The sequence below is a fragment of the Populus euphratica genome, unplaced genomic scaffold, assembly GCF_000495115.2.
Source record: "Populus euphratica unplaced genomic scaffold, PopEup_1.0 scaffold46.1, whole genome shotgun sequence".
NCBI classification, from domain to species: Eukaryota; Viridiplantae; Streptophyta; class Magnoliopsida; order Malpighiales; family Salicaceae; genus Populus; species Populus euphratica.
Genome location: NW_011499852.1, coordinates 1,734,901 through 1,758,111, shown reverse-complemented (window position 1 = coordinate 1,758,111; position 23,211 = coordinate 1,734,901). Strand labels below are relative to the sequence as shown.

Here is a 23,211-nt window from a genome sequence, read left to right as displayed (position 1 = left end):
CATATAGAGGTCTAATTCAAATTATGACGTTATCAATGATGTTTTATTCATACAAGAAGACAAGAATTGTCATCAAGTCAAGATATAGTCACTCACTTATCAATTAGTCATCAAATCAATAGTTTTTATTTTGTACTATAAAAGGAGATATTTTTCATATATTTGGGCATCTTGGTTTCCAGATCAAGATCATGCTCTTGCTTTTTCTCTTTGTATTTTTGTAATGCTTAAATTTTGCTTTTATTAATATCTTTTTTATACCTTTTATTTCCTTTCCTTTACTTAGTTAACTTTTATCTTATTTATATTCCTATCTTGTTTATTTATATTTCTCTCTTCTATTATGTTTAGTTAAGTTTATTATGTTAAGGTGAAAAAGTTACACTAATGATGTAAGAATAAGTATAGTGTAAACTCAATATGGACTTTAATGTTTGATACTAACATATTTTGTATTTATTATCTTGTTTACTTTTAATACTTTACGTGTTAAATGACTAATCTAGATTTATGTTTTATAACACTTGGTACAACAAATGCTTGACACTTTCATAGCACAAATTGTATGGTATAACCGATATTTGTGCTATGAAAGGAACTTGATTTGTTGTTAACATAAGTTATAATCATGAATACCTAACAATATTTACAAGTATTAGCATTATTTAAATAAGATAACCAATGTAATCATGTTAATAATTTATAATCTGATTGGAACCTCATTTGTGTGTGGTTTTCATTTGAGTAATAAGAGTTTATACTATACTTGTTTGAAATACTTGTTATCATTGTTTAATCCTAACATTGATCTTCCATCTCAAAGTTCTCATCAACTTCTTCTTCTTTTTCTACTACTATTACTACTACTATTGTTGTTGTTATTATTTATAATTTATACAATTAACTTCCTTGTGATTCGACCCCGGTCTTATCGAGTTATTTATTACTTTGACACTCTTACACTTAGGAGAAGATAACAATATTTTGGTTGTGATAGAGATCTTAAACGATAACATAATCAGCAACAACTCAAATCCATCAATTTTTTTATCAACTCAACATATGCATAATTAACATAACTTATACCTAATTTGAAAAAAATCCTTAATTAACCTAAAAAACCATAACCATAACAAAATCGACAACCTAAATTTATCAATTTTCTCCATAAATAACAAAATTATCAAATCAAATTAATGTATTTTATAGTTAATTGACATAGTTTAAATCTAATTCATAAAAATTTTAAATTACTCTATAAACTCTAAACCATAAATCCTAAAATATTTAAAATCTAACATTAACAAAAATACTATGAAATTGATAAAGGAGATGTAACATACCTTTAAATGTTGAAAGGAAAGGGTAGCTCTAAATAGTAATGGCAACCAACATCAAAGAGAGGCCTACGAGTGTGAGAGGAAAGTGGGGGACAAGAGGTAGTGTTGGGGTTGTAGCATGGGTGTTTCGTGGTGAAGAGAGTGAGATGGGCGGGGCAATGGTAGTGGTAAGGAAAGATAGAAAATAAAAAAAGAAAGGTGAAAAAAAATAAGAGTTGAGTTTTAATTTAATTGCAGTCACATGCAACTCATAAGCCATAGATGTTGCATGTGACCTGTTAAATTGTGTTATTTCTTTAAATATTTTTTGTATTGTACTATTTATTTTGTTTTGTTTTATTGTGCTAATTTTGAAAAAAAAAAACTTATTCAGAGTATTGGTCGTATTTACATGGCAAGAGCTGAAATCCTACCAGTTATAAGTAATCCTACCAGTTAGGTGAATGAAAGGAAAATATAGATGATTAGTCCTTCATATAACTTGCATCTTACAATTGTTGCATCAACATGTAGCAAACATTAAAGGAGTGGAGTGTCTTTCTTAGACAGCTCCTTGTAGGATGGTGCAATCAGTCTACGATGATCACGCCATAATGAATTAAGATTCACGAGCTGCACTTGCTCAGAACTAAAAACAGATTAGCTTGTAAAATTGTTCCATGCACCCACCAAAGCAACATATCACACTGCTAAAGCTGCAAAGAAGAATTGAGCCTCTCTGCCTGGGTGAAAATAAGAGGAGACTTTTAGATGTTCCTGCTTATCTCTTATCGAAGCTCTTTGAATCAGCTTTAGACATCTAGCTTATCATTGGAAAGGGTAGCAAGATATTGACAGAAATCAATCCTGCAATCTTTCCATCCCTGCTTTCTCTTCTGACAGCTACTGATCCCAACTCTCGTTGGTGAAATCCCATGTAAAATCATCTGCATCGTGTCGATGCTGCAAGTATCAAGAACATTAGAACTCTTAATTCTTTTTAATCATAGTAATGCACACTACCGACTGTGTAATGGTGATTAGCTGTGGACAAGGCTCGATTAGTTTATATATACACAAGCTGGCTCGAATATTTATATTAATTAAAAAAAAAACAGAAGAAGAAAATTCATATATGCAGAGAAAGAAATTTCAACTTTCCCGTTTGCAAAGCTTTCGATATGCATAAAATTTTACCTTAGCCAAGCTTTGTCCCATATCTGATCATATTTAGACAGCCAAATAAAAAAATTTCCAAGTAGCTCTAGCGCGCCAATATCCTGAAAAGGTGCCAGGAATTTTATTTTATTTAAAAGAAAACACTGAAGGGAATCCTTAATTTAGTGTTCATTATATTGAGGAGGCAGACCGAATGGCACTGTATCGCCTTTTTTTTTTTTTTTTTCATTTCGATTCTTAGGCATTGAATCAATTTGCAAGGTCTTGATAGTTTGTATCTTTAAACTTGACAGAGGGTTCTCGAGATTTCAAAAATATATTTTTATATTAAAAGTTATATATTTTTTTATACAAAAAATTAAAACAACAGGAATTGAATTGAAACAGCAAATAAAACACAGAAACAATCTCTTCGACTTACAATCGTGAATCTTGATTATTTAATCCAACAATATTAAACACGCACGCAAATTAATTCTCTTCTTTCTTAGTTCAGCTTGCTTTCATGTTATTCATAATTTGAGTTATTATGAAATAAAATTGCTAGTTTTAAAGATATTTATAGACTTGGAGTCTATGCTCTTCTTCTTCTACTACTTCTTCTTTCCGTCTCCCTGAGTTCTTGACTTGGAACAAGCTTGAAAGAGTACCTCAAATTGCTATTCACAACTCCTTTTTCTTCTTCTTCGAAGAAAAATAGCTTTTATTTCACAGCGCTTTATTCCATCAACAAACCCTTCTAAAACAAAAACCAAATTCCGACTACATCAAACTTTAACCCTAATTCCAACTCCAAACACTCAAAAGTCTACACCCTTCAAGCAGTCTTTCACAAGTGGAATTGCTCTTTCTGACCACATATCAACAACAGAATACCTTCATCAAATTGGTCATATCTACGTGACAAGCACAAAACATACAGATAGAACCTCACAACTGAAGCACTAAAATACTCAAGTTGCTCGATACCATCACAGCAGTCATTTGTCACTAGGGGGCAATGAGTCTACAATAGCAGTTATCTTCTTCTGCAACTCTGGCTTGTTGGCTCCTACAAGCTTCTCCAGCTGCTTCCCATCTCTAAGAAAGAAGAAAGTAGGAGTAGCTTTGATCTCCCATGATGTACTGAGGTCCTGCAAAACACACACAATATGATACTGACATCCACCATCATTTGGATCGACATATTCTCATGTAAACAGAAACTATAACAATATCAATATATAACAGCAGATTAAGTTCCGCATATTCTGCTCAATGAACAAATTCCAAAATCAGGATTCTTTTTTTTTTTTTAATATTTCTTCAATATCAGTTGTGCAAACTGCAGGATAAGTCTCAAAAAAAATGAGAGACAGTGCTTACATGCAAGTCCAGCCTGTTTAGATGGATGAGAAGAGAAAAAGGAATATCATTCAAATATAATAGAATTTGGAACTTACAGATAGTTCATCAACATCGACCAATAAGAACAGTAGAGATGGGTATTTTTCAGAAAGCTCATTGTAGAACGGTGCAATCTGTCTACAAGGACCACACCATGTTGCACTGAAATTTGCGAGCACCTGTTAAACATCCATATTCAGTTCAAAATGAAAATAGATTATTAGAAAACACTAGTCAGGTAGATCAAACAAACTTTTCATGCAGTAGCTGACTTCCAAACCCAACCAGCATAAATCATATAGTAACAGCCGCAAATGAGAGCTGCCCCCCTGCTTGAGTAGAAATAATGGAAAACTTTTGGATGAACCTATTTCATCTCTTATTTTGGTTCTCAATAGAACTGTTAGAAATTTGCCAACCTCAGGCTATAATTCTCAGCCAAAACACATAATAGTGTATTATTAAGGACAGCGGAAAAATAATAATCTCGTGCATGGACAAAAATCAAACTTACAATTTTGCCATCCCTACTTGCTTCTGACAGCTTCTGATCCCAACTCTCTTTTGTGGTTATGAGGTGCACATTACCACCAGCAAACTCAACATGGAGCTCATCACTGTCTGCATCACGTTTATGCTGCAAAAACCATGAACACTCAGAACCCTGTCCTTGTATGACTTCCATAGGATAAGAACAAAACATGAGTATCAGTGCGCATTGGCGATTACAGCAGACAAAACACAATTTAATCCTCTGAAACAGTGGCATAACAAAGTGGAAACTCACAAGCACAGGTGGGGAATAATAATAAAACAAGTCAGCTATATCTATATTCAAAAGGATTCCATTTAAAAATATTAAGCCAGAAGATTTGATTTATTTTCTTTATAAATATAAATAAGTTCACCGGAATAACATCAAAAGCATATAAAACAAAATAGACAGATTTGTTTTTCAAACAAAGTAGAATGCAGATTTCTAAACCAAAGTTTCATATTCAAATTTAAAAAGTTCCTGTTATTGTTTTACAAGTTTAGAGTGGTTAAGAGAGTTCATTATTCTTCATGTTGGTGTATTATCCTCTCAAAATAGTTCCCCTCCGTTGATTGACACTTCACGGACTGCTAATGAAATTTTTAATTGTGAGCGCAATATTTTTAGGACACATAATAATTATTTGTATTACATATTCAGTTGATATCTCTCAATTGAAACCACCAGTGATGCGAAGCTTGTTATAACTCTATATGGTTTTTCTTCCTAATGCATAACCATGATATGTGAGACAGACCTGCACCATTTTAACTTAGAGAACTTTTCTAGAAGCAATCAATTAATAAGTCAACAATATTGTATCCATCTCATTCTTCACCATCTTTTCCATGCTGCAAATGAAAATCAACCACTAAAAGCTCTTTCTTTTCCCCACTGGTTGCCGTGGAACAAATTTATAAAACTTGGATGAACAGTCTTTCCTTCAAGGTCAGGTTGGGGAATCCTTTTCTGCAATACCATAGCGAAGGTCCTGACCGCCATTTTCCATAATTTGACATTGCTTTCTTCTGCAATCTTACAAACTACTATTTTGGACATTGCTTCATTCTAAACTTTTCATAGTACATTCAAGGGAACCAAAATTCATTGATAAGCTTCCATTTTCCTGCTTTTCTCCGAAGCAATTTTCCTTGCTATTGTGCAAGCAATATGAAAGACAACAATAAACTAAAATCCACATACAATTGTCCACACTAAACACAACACTGAGTGTGGCTTGGTGATACACAGTGGACAAGGTACAATTTGATCCTTTGGAATGATGCTAAAACATAAATTTGAAGCCTCGCAAATAGGTGGGGAGTGAACCATGGAGTCAGCTATATCTACATTCAAAGTGAGTCCATTTAAAAATATTAAGCCGACAGAAGTGATTCATTTTCCTTTACATAATTGAATAAATTCATTTGAGTGCTGCCAATAGCACATCACGGAATAGACAGATTTGGTTATTGTCAAACAAATAAAAGCAGTATTCTAAACCAAGTTTCCCATTCAAAGTTAAAAAGATTTTGATAATTTTTACAAATTCCAGGTGGTTGAGAGAGTTTGTTCTTCTTCATGTTCACTGATCACTCAGAAAACCCTTAACTGTTATTGTCACGTTTTTAGGACATATAATAACAATATGTTTTGCATTTACAGTCGATTTCTCTAAACCAAAACTACGAGTGATGAGAAGCTTTTTTGGCTCTATACCATTTCTCTTACTTGATGCATAACCATGATATGATATTTGCTACAGAATTGAACCAGTCCTGGAACTTTTCTAGAAGCAATAAAATGACAATAACAGCGTTGTATCTCTCATTTTTCACCATTTTTTCATGCCACAAAGTCATATCAGCTGGTGTGCCATTGCTGTCAAACCCTCAATACATCAACTGCAAAGGGATACCGTTTTTCCCCATTGGTTACCACAAAACAGTTCATGCTAGGAATTGAATGAATCAAGGGACCACTATAATTGCAGCCTACAGGACATGATTGCTTCTGAAACTAACAGTACACGCCAACACTGTTAAATCCTACTGCCAATTTAAGCTCCCCTGTCAAAGAAGACAGGACTCTAAGCCTCTAACATGAAAGCTCTTCAATTTTAAGGAGGCATGCTTAGGGTCGTCTCAAGATCCTAAGTGGAATTTCAGCAAGAGGATATTCTGCCACATTATCCCATAGTACCATCTACTTCATGGTTAGCTGTGGAATCCTTTTGTTCAACATTATACTAGCCAAGGTCCAGACCTTCATTTAATCAATAATTCATCCATATCTAGTGCTACAGTATTATAAACTACTAGTTTGGAAATTGTTGACTCCTCATAGTAGCTCTCCGATAACCAAACTCCATCAATAAGCTTCCATTTTCACGACTGTTCACTAATTTTTTTTCCATTTGTGTTATTATAAAAGCAATACGAAAAACAATAAGAAACCCGGATCCACAAATAATCTTGCACATACACAAACAAAAAGAGTAATGGATTGGAATTATATATAAGAAGATAAAATGATTAATTGTCATGGAAACTCTTACCTTATCCAAGCAAAGTCCCATATCTGATTTCCAAACTTTTAATCCCAAGCAGCTTAACGTGGTATACCAAATATCCTAAAAATGGAACAAAATCCAAAACCTTCAACAAACCTAAAGAAAAAACCGCCAAGATTTATACTGTTCACCGTAATTGACAACAGAAACAGTATAAATAAATAAATTGATCACTCCGAATCAAAACTTTGAAGAGCGCCTCTGTTGCATATCAGATAAATTAAATTAGTGTGGAAAGAAAAAGGAAAAGTCTCTCATAACATTTCTCTTTAAGAACCAAAATTATGGTTATTTACATCAACAATCAGCATTTAAACTCTCTTCTTCAATAATATTAGTAACACTAACATCAGTTCTTCTAAAAAAACAAAAAAACACAGCAGCAGCATTAGAAGTAGAAAGAAAGAGGTGTAGAGAAAGAAATGAAGACAGGAGTGGATAATTAATTACCTTTCTTAAAGATAATTACAAGGAGATTATGAATGAATTGTCAAGGTCGAATGAAAACCCTAGTCCTTAATTGCGGAGCGATGGAAGGAAAGAAGGGAGGTAAAAGAGAAGAGAAAGAAGCATGCTTTGTGCTTATAAGCAGACACGCTTTCTGTCCTTTGCTTTTCTGTTTGAACTAGTAAAAACAAGAGATAAGTTACAAAGGTCCAAGGAGTCCACACTGTTCTTCTTGTGATTCAATGGCTATCAATCCCCTCCATTTTACAACTCTACATTCTGCAGGGTTACCCAACCAATTCAGAGAGTAAACTCCTTAAATCGTCATGAGATAGCCTTCATTACCGGTTAACGCGCAAATTAATTCAATGATATCCTTGCTATCAAATTAATATATATTGTAAGATCTAGCGGTTCCACAATGACCTGGACCCAAAAAAAAAAAAAAACCCGGTCAATTTATTGTTGAATAAAAAAATTGAAAAAAAGAAGTATGAACTCTCGGACCGGGTCATAAAGTCGGGAGAATTGTATAGAAAATAAATAAATAAAAATCATAATGCTAAATTTCTAATAAATTCAGTATGAACGGATGAAGTTGAAGTCAATTAATATAAAGGACCTGAAAACATACGCATAACCAAGGAAGTCCACCAAAACCCAACATGATGTTGAATAACGAAACTAGAAAAATATTTAATTTAAAAAAATAATTTTAAAAAAATAATTATAATTAATTTAAGCTAATTTAGAATTTATATTATACAAATAAAATAATTTATTAAAAAAATTATGAAGTATAACAAATCAATTACAATTCGAGTTAATCTTTTCAAATATATAATTCAGGTTTACGAAAATAAAACTGCTCACTTCAAAAAAGTCATGAGATTTAATACTTAACTAATCATGTTGAATATTATGTTTTTTAATAAAAATTTTAATTCTAAAAAAAATTCAAAGAGAAGATAGTAATTAAAAAATATAAAAAAATTAATATAAAAATAAAATGATATAATATTTTTCAATTTTAGTAAATCAGTATAAATTTTTAGGGAAGAAAAAAGAGAAAAGAAAAATAAAAAGATTGTCGGGGCCTTATTGCCACTCCTCCATCTACATAAGTTGCGCCGCTTAAAAGTTCTTGTTGAGCTATTTCCAACGCTACCAAAGACAGGGGTATTTTTTTTTTTATTTATGTGGGGTGTCCGGGCCAGCTTACGCGCACCACGACTAATTTCCACGGCCCACTGAACATCCTGCAAGCCCAGTGAGCAGATAAGGCACCGCAGCGGTGATAGGCATGCACAGTAAGACTCGAACCCAGATACGGAGGAAGGGGACAAGCCCCTCCCAGGCTAGAATCTTACTTGCAAAGGAGGGGTATTTTGACATTAAAGGAAAGTGCATGACTTGCTAAATTACAACAGCTTCCCATATACCAGCTCAACCAATTTGTCATGTTTGTGATTTTCAATTCTTGGAATTTTTTAATTTTTAAATTGGATTCCTAAAGCCTTGATTATTTTGGAGTAATAAAATCAAATTTTATTTTGCAAAACGAAATATCGATTGCATGTTAGAATTTTTTTAGATATCATGGAATCCCCATATCTTAGGCCAAAAAAAAACAAAACTTAATTTAAAAAAATCAAATTGGAAAAAAAATGGAGAGACACAAAATGAAAGGATAAATCTCTTTTTCGCTCGTGCAATTCAACCCGTAATGTTTATAAGGAAAATGAGCTTAATACTTGTCCAGTATTCAAATTAAATTTATATAGCTTTAATTGTGATTTTATTTAATTTTATCAAATCAACGAGAGTAAGTTTTGTTTCTTGATACCTTAGTAGCCATTACCAAGCTAAACAAATGCAAATAACAAAGTTCAAGCCCAAATTAATATAATTTAAAAGGATCAACTATAAAAATAAAATTAAAAAAGAACTTAAAAAAGAAGGGAAAATACCGTGTGAATCCATTGTGATTGCTGTCACGATGAACATGAGTTGTCAGATCTGCTTTAATAGTCTTTTTAATGATTCGTAATTTGACTTTGATATTTTGTTTGTTTAAATGATGAAGTTAATTGGACGCCATCCTGGATGTATCTGCCCTTAATGAAGCCACTTGGTCATTCTGAAAATGTTCTTTCTTTTGGTTTTTCCTCCGGCTTACAATAACAATACGAGGCGTGCGGGAGATAAGCATGTGCCTTGACGCCCTACAAATGCCCTAGTTGTTAACAACAGGAAGACGGCTTCACTGGGGATTGAGAGGTGACTAAATTTGCTAGAGTGCAAGCAATGTCCACGCTAGGATCACTTGGCACGCGGCCATCACTACCAAAAAATTAAAAAACACCTAGCCATAGAAAATACCCTCTTGTGGCTTGACTTGTTATGACTGGATTTAGGTCAATTTGGGTGGTGGTAGTGACCACCATTCTCATTCTTCAACAGGTACCTCTCTTTTAATTCTCTTCTTTTACTACTTCGACACCGTTTGTGTTTTGCAGTTTTCCTTAATAAAATTTTAATATATTTTTAAATTAAAAAAATACTTTTTTAAAAAAAAATTCGAAACTCATATATGATGGGTCATATATGACGGGCCGACAAGGTTTCCCCTTGTTCCAGGCAAAACTGATGATGTCCCAAGGATCATTGTGCAATGGATGACAAGATGACAACTTGCCAAAATGGAGGCAAGTTAGCTGAGCGGCAAGATGTGAAGGATAAGAAACTGGATCCTTCATGTTCCATCTTGTTCAACGTTACATGAAGTCGATGATACCTTTTTTCATATTTCACGGGAATTCACTTCGAAGGTTTCACTATTTGATATTACGACATTTGAGAGCAGAACTCCATCCTCTGGAACTTTGAATAGACTTCAGCCTGAAGATCTATCCACCCCCACCAGACAGAATCTCCATATCAATGAAATCTCATTTTGTTCTGTTTAAACATGCAAGGGGACTAAGCCTAGAGTGGCTTAACCTTTTCCTGGCTTCACCATCTCCTACAAGATATCTTAAAAATTCAATTTCAGTACCTACAAAATTAGGCAGGAGATTGGATCTATCATGGCAAAGTGTGATCCCGTACTCCCACAGTTGGATCTTAAAGAACATAAAATCGAAACAACCAACATCTTCAAAGTTGAAAATAGAAGTGGAATGCACCCTTCTATGTCTATGCTCTAAAGATGAAACTCACATATACAAAAAAATTGTCTAGATATTATAATGGGCAGGGAAGGCAAGATAAAGACAATTAAATGAAGATGAAATGCCAAGCCAAAGGCTAAACAGTTAAGAAAGGCAGTAACAAGAAACGTCTAGATCAAAACAACATACTTTCCATTCAGTTATTTTCCATGCAATCCCCAAAACATTGTTTGGAGGTGCATGGAATGTCATCCATTCTTACGAAATTGAAACCCACCCTTAAACCAACACCAAAAGAGTAAAACAGACCATGTTTCAACACATATTACGATAAATATAAACCATTTATACATTGCCTCCATAACCTCAGCCCATGGCATACTTCTGTGTCCAGCTGCGAGCAGTGGCTTCATATTTTGATCGGTCAGTCTTGTACATATGGGCAATCTCTGGTACAAGAGGATCATCAGGATTTGGATCCGTCAGCAATGAGCAAATGGAGAGCAGTACCTGATGTGCATCCAAGTATATGATTATGCATCCAATGATTAGTAGTAATAAATCTTTTTTAGACTATGGTAGCATGAAAAAAAGTATAGAGACTTTTGTGCTGGTTTCAGAATGAAATTGAAAGCCTTGTGCTCACCTAACCCACTGAACCACTCTGCTTTGACAACATTGATAAAACTTCTTAAAAATAAAAAATAGAAAAGCAAGTTCAAGGAACTAGAACCCTGTTTGAACATCAGCAACGGAGAGCTTCCCTCATGTTCTTTTTCTATGGAACATACAGCCAATTCATGTTTTGTATCCTAAGAAACATAAACTACAGGAGGACATCCATGTTGATAAACAGGAGGCCAAAACACACCCCATTGCTACACGCAAGCAGAGACTAGCATAGACTGGCAAGCTAATTTTAGGACACTTTGTCATCTCAGAGTAACATTCTAGCTCTTGATAGAAAACTTTTGTAGGCAACACACAGGCAATGCAAAAGGATAAAAAATCAATGGAAGACAGACTCTTAGCTATAAACATAATCAGTAGCGATAAATTTGGAAGAGAGCGGTGTGAATGCCACTGTATTCTTAAACTATTGCTACATAAAATATGCGATCAAACTCTTCCATTCTCCACTCATCCTAAAACCGATGAAGCCTACAAACTTTACTAGGGCATGCTACTGGTAAGTATAAACAAGAACTATAGCATATTAACATGTTATCATGTTATCAGCTTTAATTAACAGAATGAAATCAAACCTTAGAGATGGTAAGAGCAGGACTCCATTGCTCTTTGAGAATATCAAGACAAATGCTTCCATTACTATTAATGTTGGGATGAAAGACCTTGGTCCTAAACGCAACCTGAAGGGTGGGAAAAAGTAACAAAATTGCCCTCCAAAAAACACACAATTAAACAATGCAAAGCCTCTTTATGCAACCACACGGCTCAAAATCAGAAATAGCACCATTGACAGCAAAACAAATTACCTTAGGGGGCTTGAAAGGATAATCAGGAGGAAAATGGATAGTAACTAGAAATCCCCCTCCTGCATATGGACTATCAGCAGGTCCCATTATTGTTGCTTGCCAGTGAAACATATCTTCAGCTACAGGGCCTATATCCCAGAAAAAAAAATTATCAACCCCAAACTTGAGTAATTCCACATGAAAAAGATCATTCAATACATAATAAAAATGCAAGCAAAACGGGCTCCAAGCCATGACCAAGCACAGTACACAGTAATGTTGACAGAAAGAAGTTGAAATTTAGCTTAAATTAGAATGATTAAATAACTGGGCTTTTTAGAAATTAAAAATTATTGCACACCTGCACTGCAAGAAGTAGGCGGATCCTTCTGTAAATCCTTGAGTTCCTTCAAAATACGCTTTGAAGCCATTATTATTACTCCTCCTATGCACCCTTAATAAAAATAGAAAAGAATCACAGTTGCAACAAGAAAAAAGAAAAATATATAAAAAGAAAGGACAAAGGATGATTACCTGAAGATGAAAAGATGGGGTTGTGGAAGGGGGAATCGACGAATTGACGATCTGGAAATGAATTAACGGTGGACCCACACAACCGCTGATTTCCCACTCCCTGGCCTCTTCTTTTTAGTTTTTTCTTCTTCTTACACCCAGAGAGAGCAGCGGAGGTGGAGGAGGAGGAGGATCTGCTTCTGTTTTCGGATTCTGTTTTTATAACGTTTAGCTCTAGTATTAGGGTCTGTTTGGCGGTGATGAGGTTGAAATCATCGCTTGGAGGTTTGAAAATAAATTTGAATTCAATTACTAACTAAGTTTGAAATATTGTAATTTTTATATTTATAATAAAATATTAAAATATAGAATTAACTTTAATTATATTATTTAAAATACATTGGAAATAAATTGAATTAATAATTTTGACTATTTATTTTTAATTTAAAAATTATTTTAATACAGTTTTTTTTGTTATAAGTACCCTTATATTTATTTAATATAACATAAAATATAGGTATTTAAAAAAATATCAAAAGACTCATATTAATTTTTTATTAAATATTTTTTGAATTATATATATATATGTATATATATATGTATGTATGTTAAAAAATCTTTTCGACCAAAAATTTTTCGAATGTTAAGAAGTTTTTTTGGTATAAATATTCCAATAAAAATTGTTTTATTTTACGTACAATTCAATATATTTAATTAAAAGTATTGATGGAGCTTTTAGCTCGGAAACATGTTAAGAATTACAGTTTACAGGTAATTTACTAGATAAGCAAACGATACTATGATATTAATCCAATAAATAATTCTAGTTGGCATTGTTACTCCACCTAAAAACATAGAAACCGATACTTGTTTTATTTTTATTTTTTTGTTTCTATATATTAGATATAATTTTAAATACTACTTCTAATCTTAACTTATTTTTAATTCATATCCATTTATGTATTAATCAACCATCATCCAGTACATTGCAAAATAAAATAAAATAGCCATGCATAAGTGGTTGAGAAAAAACAAAAAAAATTATTTTTAAATTTTTGTTAATATGTGTGTATTTTTAACATATTTTTTTTAAAATTTAAATTTTTTTAAAAAATTATTGGAGCAAATCAGAGTGTCAAACAGACCCTTATTATTTTGTTCTCAATCAACTGTTGACTTACTGTCATTCACCTTAAACGGCGTGGTATTAGGATCATGGATGACGGTTCGGAAGTCAACACCTTGATAAGTCATGGTGTCGCTTATCTATCTTCCCTCCCACGTCCTCTAATATAACCAGTTATATAACGCCACCTCATCTACGGAAAATAAAGAAAGGTGAAATCCCCTACTCTCTGGTCCACTAGATGCATAAGGGAGAGCAACAGTCACAGCCACCTGATTTGAATACCTCTCTTTTATCAACGATCGCAGCATCTATTCTCTTCTTATTTTCAATCGACGAAAAAGGAGCCGTTACCAGCGCGGAGAAGAGAGGTTTTCACTCTCCTTTGCAAATAAACGTTTCGAATTTAAATTAAAGAAGAGGAGGAGGAGTTCTTTAGTGCATCAGTATGTGTTTGAGATCAATGCATCCAATATATGGAATTTACTCGCTTTTTAAAAAAAGTATAGTTGTTTCTTGATGCAGATCTAATTGCTAGAAAATCAAAGTAAGATTTAATTTAATTGGTCAGTGATTATTTTCTTTCTGGATGTGATTGCAGGTTTTTGTGAATTTAAGGGAATCTCGGAGGTTCGTTAAAAATGGATGAAGGGAAGAAGAAGAAAAGAAACAAGAAGAAGAAAAGCAAGCAGAACAACCACACCAACAATAATAATATTAATGGGCAAAATCATGGTAGTGTTAATGATAATCAATTTATAGAGGTTTCTTCAAATGGTGATGTCGTGGACGCAGAGGATTTTAATGGACATTATGATAAACCCAAAGGAGCAGCACCGCGTTCTGTAAGAGCTCAATTCTTTTTTTCCTTTTTTTTTTTAAATTTTAAAACCAATTTTTGTGCGCGCGCTCGCTTTAGTAATGATTGAGTTTTGTTTTATGTGGGTTCGATTGCTTCTTGTTCATTAATTAATAAATAAATGGAGCATTAGCCTCTTAATTTTGTAATAAAAAATGGAAATGAAAAGGAAGGAGAAAAATAATCTGCCAGATGATATGACTGGATTATTGACGTGTTAGGGGTGAGCTTTTTGTGTCTTTTGTTGATAAATTAAGTTACGTTTTGATTAATAATGATAACCCAAAAAGCGCTTTGTCTTCTGCCACGCTCTCCTTGAATCTGCAAGATTTGACAATGGAGTTTGCACGTTGCATTTTTTGAACTCCTTAACGAAAACTTCTGAGATTATGGTTTATAGTGTATTTTATCACGTCTTTTTGTCTACATTTTCCTCATGTTAAGGGAAGATAGGTAAGTACTTGTGACCATTTTTTAATTGCTACATGTTTTCAGATTCTTCTTTTTGCTGCTTCTACTTAGATTTTCTGTAGGATTGACTGCTGGTGATGATCCCACCGTTTTAAAATTCTGTTTTGCAGCCCTGGCTGAAAAGAGAGGTGAGGCATTCAATCAGTTAGCTTTTCACCCTTGTTTCTTCCCTCTTTCTTCTCCCTATCATTTATGTGACACTATCTCCCATATCTTTGTTTTTAATATTAGTTTTGAAGAGGAAATATATTCTTTGTTTCTTTTCTTGTGTACAGACTGCTTTACAAGAGACAAACAAACATTTACAAAATGAAACCGATTCACTCACAAGGACGCAGGTGCTGAATTATATTGTGTGAATTATCACGTGCATACGTGCTCATGCACAAGACACTCTTCCTGTTGTCATGTTGAATTATTCTTTTTTTGTTTTAATTCTCGCAAGAAGTAATGTACTGCATTTAACAGGATACCTTTGAAGAGACAATCAAACGATTACAAGATGAAAATGATTCACACATACAGAAAGAGGTACTACGAACTTAATCTAACTGTGGGAATGTTTCTGACAAAAATTATCTGAATTACTTCACACACACTTCGTCTTGTAATATTAAATTGGTTTCTTTGTTTTGACATTTATGCAAAGCATGAAGGAACTTACTGCGTTTTACAGGCTACCTTAGAAGAGACAGTAAAACAGTTACAGAATGAAAGTGCTTCGTACATGCAGAAAGAGGTAATATCAATGCATTCAATGGTGGGATGGAATGGATTAATATGTTGTGGACTTCACGAGGCTAGGTTTTTCTACCTTTTCCTAATTATTTAAGTCTCTTGTCGTTGTTTGCAATGTGTTTTTGCAGGCATCCTTAGAAGATACAATCAATCAATTAAGAAGTGTAAACAATTTGTGCATACAAAAAGAGGTAGCGGAAATGTTTTTTAATCATTAGATAGATGATGAAATTTGTTTTGAGTTATGTTTAGACAGGAAAATGGTTTTTTTCCCCCCTCCTCTGTTTCATTCATGATACTGAAGTTCCAATCTGTTTGTTGGATATTTTTGGGGAAAGAAAGTCGCTTGACTATAATTTTTACAGGCTACCTTTGAAGATACAATCAAACAATTGAAAACTGAAAATGATTCCCACCAGCAGAAAGAGGTAGTATAAACAGTCAGCTGAATCTTAATTTTATGCTTTATGTACTCTTACTGTCTGCCCTAAAATTGATGTTTTGCAGGCTGATTAGAGAAGAGAATTGTACAATTGCAGAGTGAAAAAGATTTCTGGCTTCAGAAAGAGGTAATTTTGGTTTTATAGGCTTATAAATAAATCTTTTCTCTTTTGGAACTTTTAACACATTCAAGGGCATTTCTCTTTAGCATGATAAGCCTTGGAACCAGTGTTGGAAAACGTCGTGTTGCATATTAATATGCAATTTGACTATACCCAGCTTATCACTAGATTGCCAGCTATATGTTTTCATTATAAGCATCATACCATATCATTTTAACGCTGTATGTATGCAGCCTATAAGATGCACTGTTGACTTTTTATCATATCACATGCAGGCTGGCTTTGGGGAGAAACTCAACCACTTACAGGATGAGAAGGCTGCTCTGGTTTTAAAAGCTGTATATTTCATGCCTCACAGCCTTTCAGTGAAACCATAACAAGAAGTGATTAATTGATTGGCATTATGCATTTCATTTCTGGTCTTTTCTCGTGTGCTCATGAGAAAGAGTGCTTGATAAAAAAAATAATTGAAATTTTATCAATATAGTTAAATAACTTTGTGATATGTTCCACAGGCAAGCATAGGGGAAAAGATTAGACTATTAGAGAGTGATAAAGATTCTTGGACCTTATCAGAGGTAATCACCTTTGGTTATGTGTGTTGTGTTTGCTTTTTCCCATGTTCTTTTTTTCCTTCTCACAAGAATTTGTTTGATTTATTAGTGAGCTGAACTATCACGTACCTGTTGGGTATTGGCTGTTTCATATCATATGTATTCAAGCTGTTTTAAACCATTGCAACATATTTAAACCATTGTTAATTGCACCGCTTCCATTATAACAGAGTCTCCTGTTTTTCTTTTTGTTGTTTTCGCAAATATTGATCTGCTATTAAAAAAGGCAAATCATCATTTCTTTACTTTTCTATTTTACTTCTTATTGAGAATCAAATATAATTCTCTATCTTCAAAAGCTTCTAATTTAGAAAGGTGATTTTGAAATGTCAATACAGATATAGATCAGGTGGTAAAACAGCTTTATTAGCCATGCTTACTTGCTTGGGTATGCAATTGGCCATAAATTAGAGCTTCTTAGGATACCTGCCTTCTTATTCTCTTTTGATAAATGAAAATTTTCAGATACACACACACACAAGGAGAAGGGGGCAGCTGAAAGAGAGAAAAATTGGTTGGGTGCTGAAAATGGGAGGGTTTATGCACAATGATGTGTTTCAAGGAGAGGGATTTAGGGAGGAGAGGAGGGAAGAAAGGGTAGATAAGCGGAGGAAATAAAATAGGAGAAAACTTGAAGACTTGTATTGGAGGAGAAACTGGTTTCAATTCATAGCTTGGTAATGAGTTGGAGGGTTCTTGAAGAATGATGCTGTACATGGAGAGGGGTTTAGGGAGGAGAGGAAGGAGGGTAGAGAAGTAGAGCAAATGAAATGGGATAAAACTATAGTAATTGTATTGGAGGAGATACTGGTTTCAATTCTTAATCTTTAATCATCAAAATGATGTCTATAAGACATAATGTGTGCGTTCTTTTATAGGCAGCAAAAAAGAGAGGAAGAATAAAACCATGTAGATCAATTATCTATATGCCTAACAGGAAATGGAATAAAGTTTTATACAGTACAGTTTCTGACTAAATAAATATTAAGGCCATGGTAAATTATAATAATCATTAACTTCTAAATAAGAATAACACGAACAAAATTTCAAGAAAAAATATTTTAAAGTTGTTCCATTACTCTTGCTTTGTTGTGGCATTTATCTCTTGCAGTAACAGTTTGTATTTATTCTTTTCATAGTCATCAGATTGAATTATCAAAGATGACCATTAATATACTTGCGCATCAATGATCTGACACAGAATACAACCAAAGAAACCATTGCTAGAATGAATATCGACATCACAAGACTACGAATGCAGGTATATAGTCTTATTCATGTAGTTTTTGTTACATCAACGCCTCTGTTGCAACAGTCTATTGAACTTCACTGTGTTTGTAAATGTGGTTTGCATGAGCTCTGTCATGTTTAAGCTAATTGGCTGATAGATTTGGTTATCCTAGAGAGTAGTACGTGTAGCTCACAGCCATTCTGCATCATATGTATTTGTTCTGGTATGGAAATTAAAACAAAGCCTGGCAGGTGGTGGAGTTGGAAGATTCCAGGAATAGTCTCGTGAAAGAAAACCAACAACTGAAGGAAAGCATGTCTGACCTGAAGTTACAGCCTCAAAACATCAATACGAGAGTCTCCTTTGCTAACACATCAGATCTCGGAAAGGTTTGTCATCCTGTACCCAGCTTGTGAGCTTTTTGGAAGTCAAATTTACGGTCATGTGTCAATTAGTTTTTGCTGTAAAAAGTTTTTTGGTGCGTGCAATTTTAGTCTTACATTGAGATTCCTTGTTCTCTCGTGTTCACATTCATGATATATTGTGATTAAACATATTGAAAAGTTGGGTGTTTAATGTAGCTTGGCTCTGAAAAAGAGGAATTGAACTCCCAGATCGAAGCAGCTTGTGCACTGGTCGACAAATTGATCACAGAGAATGCAGACCTTGTTGAGAAAGTAATGAACTGCTATTCTGCAATCCCTCGATTGTACTGTCCATGTTTATAGTTTTCTATCCCCCATCCTCTCTTTCTTTATCTAATTCCAATGGTCTCAAGAAGGCAGTGGGTGCTTACTGATATTATGCACGTGAATGCGTGGATTTGAGCTCGCTTTTGCGTGCATGCACTCGTGTGGAATGTGTTAGCAGGTATTGTGACTTTTTTATCATTTAACTCTATATTTGTTTCTTAGGTGAATGAGTTGTACATTAAACTTGACCATCAAAGGACAGCAGATAGTTTTTCTTCAGCAACTGGAAGAGGTGTTATCGTTAGAAATTCTGAAATCGCCAATGGAACTCATCCCATGGCTGATTCAAATGCAAACTTGACTGCATTGGGCCATAAGCTAGAGTCCTTGGAAGTGGAACCTGCTGTGGTAGTTCAATACCCTTCAGAAGCTGGATCTGGAGAAATTGTCCAAATCCCATTGGATGATAATGAAGTTCCGGATTTGGAGATGCAAGCTGCTGAGACTGACGATAAGAGTGGTGCTGTGCCACTTACGGATGCTCCACTAATCGGAGCTCCTTTCCGGTTAATATCATTTGTTGCAAAATATGTTAGTGGTGGTGACTTGGTCAACAAAGATGATTCAGATTAGGGCACTTGCTAGGATATATGATGTTTCGTTCTTCCCATGCATCTTTTTGTCCATTTTCATTTTTCTATGATGGGCAAGTGTGAGCCATTACTTATTATTATTATCATCATACCGAACATGTTAACTGCAGGGGTGGTCTCAGCCCTTTTTCTTGTGTCCTAAACTTGAGTATATTTTTATTATTTTTATTTATTTATTAATGTTGGTGTTGGGCTGGATGTTAATTAATTTTATGGGTTTTGAAATTAAAATTAATAATTATACAAGTCTTCAATAATTTTAAAATTCATGAGATTTAAATTGATGATATCCAGAAACAAATATAAAATTTGATCAGTTAATTAATTTCATGTATATTTTTATCTTGTTTTTTACTATAAGTGTGTTTGGGAAATATTTTTAAAATATTCTAAAACATTTTTTCTTAATTAATTTTTTTGGGTATTTTTGAATTGTTTTCATGTTAAAAATAACATTTAAAAATTAAAAATATGTATTATTTTAATATATTTTTAAATAAAAATAATTTTTATTACAGTTCAAAATATAAAATCGACTGCTCTTGCATGACGTGTCGGCTTTTTAAAATAACGAAGGCATTTTAAGCGACATTGTAGTGGCATCACTTGGGCTTGATGGCTCAATAAGTTGTGTCGTTTATTTCCTGCAGAAAACTTGCGTCGCATTCTCCTAATTTACACTCGTGCAGCCAATCATATCTCCCCACCTCATCCCTGGAAAATAAAAAATCTCCGGGCACTGGTTCACCAAGTAAATAACTGTAAGAAATCACAGCCGTCGGATTTGATTAACTCAGAGCAAGCTCGCAGTACAGTGCTCAATTAAGTAAAAAAAAAAAAAACCCACCAAACTGTAAGAAAGCGAAGGGGTGTCAGCAGCCAATAAGAAAGGGAAGATGAAGTCACCAAACCAATAAAACAAAAACACGTGGAAAATATACGTAGCCGTTAATTGAGGCCGTTAAATTAAAAATGCCTGCCTTTTCCGGCTTGTTCATTCGTTGTCGCTTGCGATCTCTGTTTCTATTTCTAATTTGTTTTCCTGCTCACTGAAGGAAAAAAAAAAAGAGGAAGCCACGTAATCGGAAATGGAAGCACACGGTGGAGGCGGCGGAAGTGGAAGCCTCCGGCGAGTGTTAGTGTTAGCATTTTGCGTAGCCGGCATCTGGTCGGCTTATATATATCAAGGTGTTCTTCAAGAAACTCTGTAAGTTCGTTTTCTGACGTTGTGTTTATTTACTGATATATATATGTATTTGATAGCATTCTTTAAATTTGAATATAATTTGATGTAGATCGACGAAGAGATTTGGTTCAGATGGGATGAGATTTGAGCAACTGACATTCCTAAATCTGGCGCAAAATGTAGTTTGCTTGATATGGTCATACATGAGTAAGTTATTTTCATTTTATTTTTGGTTCTAAATCACAATGCTATTGCTAATTCTATTAAATGATTAAACTGAACATAACATAAAAAACAGTGATAAAGATATGGTCGCCGAGGAGTGGTAGCAGCAGCAGCAGCATGGGTGCTCCGTGGTGGACATACTGGAGCCCTGGCATTACAAATACAATCGGACCAGCCTTGGGTATTGAAGCCCTAAAGTATATCAGTTACCCTGCCCAGGTCCTGGCAAAATCATCCAAAATGATACCAGGTAGGCCGGTTGATTATCACCATACTACGTTGCTGTGGTGTTTTGATAATGGATATCTATGTGATGGATGGGATATGGTTTTGGTTTGTGGCAGTGATGTTGATGGGTAGTCTGGTGTATGGTATAAGATACACCCTTCCTGAGTATCTTTGCACTTTCCTTGTTGCTGGAGGAGTATCCACATTTGCTCTCATGAAGGTGACCGGAAGTAAAATATCATCTGCTGCGTTATTATTATTAATTACATGATTCTTCTTACTGGTTGCTTGGGGTTGGAATCATTTCAGACTAGCTCGAAGACCATCAATAAACTAGCACATCCAAATGCACCCCTCGGATATGGCCTTTGTTTCTTGAACCTTGCATTCGATGGATTTACTAACGCTACTCAGGACTCACTAAAAGCCAGGTATGTATAAATATACCTTCATCTCTAACCCTCTTGGCTATTTCTAAGCTTCTGGCTGCGCATCGTCATCATGTTATTACAGCTTAAAAGTGTCAGTACACTTGGTTAAAAGAAAAATGATCCCCCTCCTGTTTATTTCATCCATCGCTTGAATGAACAAGTGTGTTTTACTTTCAGTAATATTTAAGGGAACAACTTTAGCCAGCCTGTTGGAGAAACATTCAGTTATGCACAGAAATCTTAGCCAAGTTAGAAGTATTCAGGAGAGAACTTGCACCTATAGTCCTCAGGTGTCCTTTATTTGTTGACTTCTCCGAAATTCTATTCTTGCTGGTCCTATATTCCACAGCCCTCAGCGCTCTCTGTCTCTCTTGTTTTTGGTAGCTTAAGAATAATTTCCTGGAGGAGATACTCTTTTGGTCAAGAGTTTGGCTTTTGTCACAAACGATCTCTTATAAATCTCAATTGATGTCCCTTCTGAAATCGGAAGGTAATTAAACTAGGGCTGCTATGAGCCTCGTGTGCATGATTAATGGAGGAATATCTCCAGATTATTATTTTTTTTCGTAGCAGGGATATATCATGGATCCATTTTAATTTTTGCTCAAAATATCTTCATTTCTCAATAATTTTCTGGGTTGATCAGGTATCCAAAGACAAGCGCTTGGGATATAATGCTGGGAATGAATTTGTGGGGAACAATATACAACCTGATCTACATGTTTGGCTGGCCACATGGTATTGGATATGAGGCAATCGAATTCTGCAAGCAGCATCCAGAAGCAGCATGGGACATTTTTCTCTACTGCCTGTGTGGCGCTGTGGGTCAGAATTTTATCTTTCTAACCATTAGCCGCTTTGGATCTCTAGCTAACACGACCATTACCACAACCCGCAAGTTTGTCAGCATTGTGGTTTCTTCGGTGCTGAGCGGCAATCCCCTATCAGCAAAACAATGGGGATGCGTGGTCATGGTGTTCTCTGGGTTATCATATCAGATTTATCTGAAGTGGAGAAAGTTGCAGAAACTGCAAAAGAAAAGAAAGCCTTTGTGACCATAACAGTTTTGAACTTTATATGTACCTCTTCTTTTCTTTTAATTTGTTAAATCATCAATTTGTATCCGTAAAGATCAACGATTTCAAATTCACAGAACTAGTAGAAATTGTTTAATGTAATTGAATAGGTACTTTATCCAGGCAGCGAGTTGAAGTTTTGAATGCCGCCTTCGTGGACTATATAATCTGTGAAGCGCCTTGACCTTGTTTTATATTCGGACGTGTTCATCTGAATAAATCTAGGAAAACTAAAATCGTTTTGGGAATTCATGTGTTGATCTCTGATGGGTTGCATATTATTTAAATGGATGGTATGTGGTTTTAGTAATTTGGTGACAATTATTAAAAAAAAATATACAAGTATTGACTATAGATTATCATTTAGAAGAAAAACAGTTTAAGTAACAAGGATTTTTTTTTTTTTAATTTTCATGATTCTTCACAAATAATTTATAGGTACTAGTAAGATGGTTAAAAAAATATATTTTTAACATAACACGAAAAATATAATGTAAACTTGTACTGTAAGTAAAACTT

General features: G+C 34.3%; 4 protein-coding genes across 11 annotated transcripts; 2 read left to right on the top strand and 2 right to left on the bottom strand.

Annotated features, from left to right (window-relative positions):
* Positions 1-3,154: 3,154 nt before the first annotated feature.
* LOC105121844 (thioredoxin H-type-like) lies at positions 3,155-7,824 on the bottom strand. Its single transcript, XM_011020676.1, has 5 exons — positions 7,444-7,824; positions 6,977-7,052; positions 4,399-4,521; positions 3,941-4,063; positions 3,155-3,631 (listed from the first exon to the last, which is right to left on the bottom strand). The coding sequence occupies exons 2-5, from the start codon at positions 6,995-6,997 to the stop codon at positions 3,479-3,481; spliced, it is 420 nt and encodes a 139-aa protein (XP_011018978.1). The 5' UTR covers positions 6,998-7,052; positions 7,444-7,824; the 3' UTR covers positions 3,155-3,478.
* Positions 7,825-10,737: 2,913 nt separating this feature from the next.
* Positions 10,738-12,808, bottom strand: LOC105121843 (ubiquitin-conjugating enzyme E2 28-like). Of its 3 annotated transcripts, none has more exons than XM_011020675.1 (5): positions 12,621-12,808; positions 12,448-12,540; positions 12,108-12,235; positions 11,877-11,981; positions 10,738-11,121 (listed from the first exon to the last, which is right to left on the bottom strand). In XM_011020675.1, the coding sequence occupies exons 2-5, from the start codon at positions 12,515-12,517 to the stop codon at positions 10,978-10,980; spliced, it is 447 nt and encodes a 148-aa protein (XP_011018977.1). In that variant the 5' UTR covers positions 12,518-12,540; positions 12,621-12,808; the 3' UTR covers positions 10,738-10,977. The 3 variants fall into 3 exon arrangements, with proteins under 3 accessions (XP_011018977.1, XP_011018974.1, XP_011018976.1); XM_011020672.1 differs by having other exon boundaries at positions 12,448-12,531; positions 12,621-12,802; XM_011020674.1 differs by lacking the exon at positions 11,877-11,981 and having other exon boundaries at positions 12,621-12,737.
* A 1,129-nt stretch (positions 12,809-13,937) lies between these two features.
* On the top strand, positions 13,938-19,626 carry LOC105121841 (protein hook homolog). 6 transcript variants are annotated; one of them, XM_011020667.1, is made up of 14 exons: positions 13,938-14,228; positions 14,327-14,570; positions 15,166-15,183; positions 15,331-15,393; positions 15,524-15,586; positions 15,705-15,794; positions 15,922-15,984; positions 16,159-16,221; positions 16,632-16,694; positions 16,872-16,934; positions 18,172-18,231; positions 18,453-18,590; positions 18,783-18,878; positions 19,116-19,626. In XM_011020667.1, exons 2-14 carry the CDS (start codon positions 14,367-14,369, stop codon positions 19,524-19,526), a joined length of 1,395 nt encoding a protein of 464 aa, XP_011018969.1. In that variant the 5' UTR covers positions 13,938-14,228; positions 14,327-14,366; the 3' UTR covers positions 19,527-19,626. The 6 variants fall into 6 exon arrangements, with proteins under 6 accessions (XP_011018969.1, XP_011018970.1, XP_011018968.1 ...); XM_011020666.1 differs by having other exon boundaries at positions 13,939-14,171; XM_011020669.1 differs by having other exon boundaries at positions 13,941-14,171; positions 15,732-15,794.
* An 897-nt stretch (positions 19,627-20,523) lies between these two features.
* On the top strand, positions 20,524-22,855 carry LOC105121840 (UDP-galactose/UDP-glucose transporter 3). The gene is made up of 6 exons (XM_011020665.1): positions 20,524-20,753; positions 20,842-20,939; positions 21,031-21,207; positions 21,302-21,405; positions 21,495-21,616; positions 22,263-22,855. Exons 1-6 carry the CDS (start codon positions 20,635-20,637, stop codon positions 22,669-22,671), a joined length of 1,029 nt encoding a protein of 342 aa, XP_011018967.1. The 5' UTR covers positions 20,524-20,634; the 3' UTR covers positions 22,672-22,855.
* The last annotated feature ends 356 nt before the right edge of the window (positions 22,856-23,211 follow it).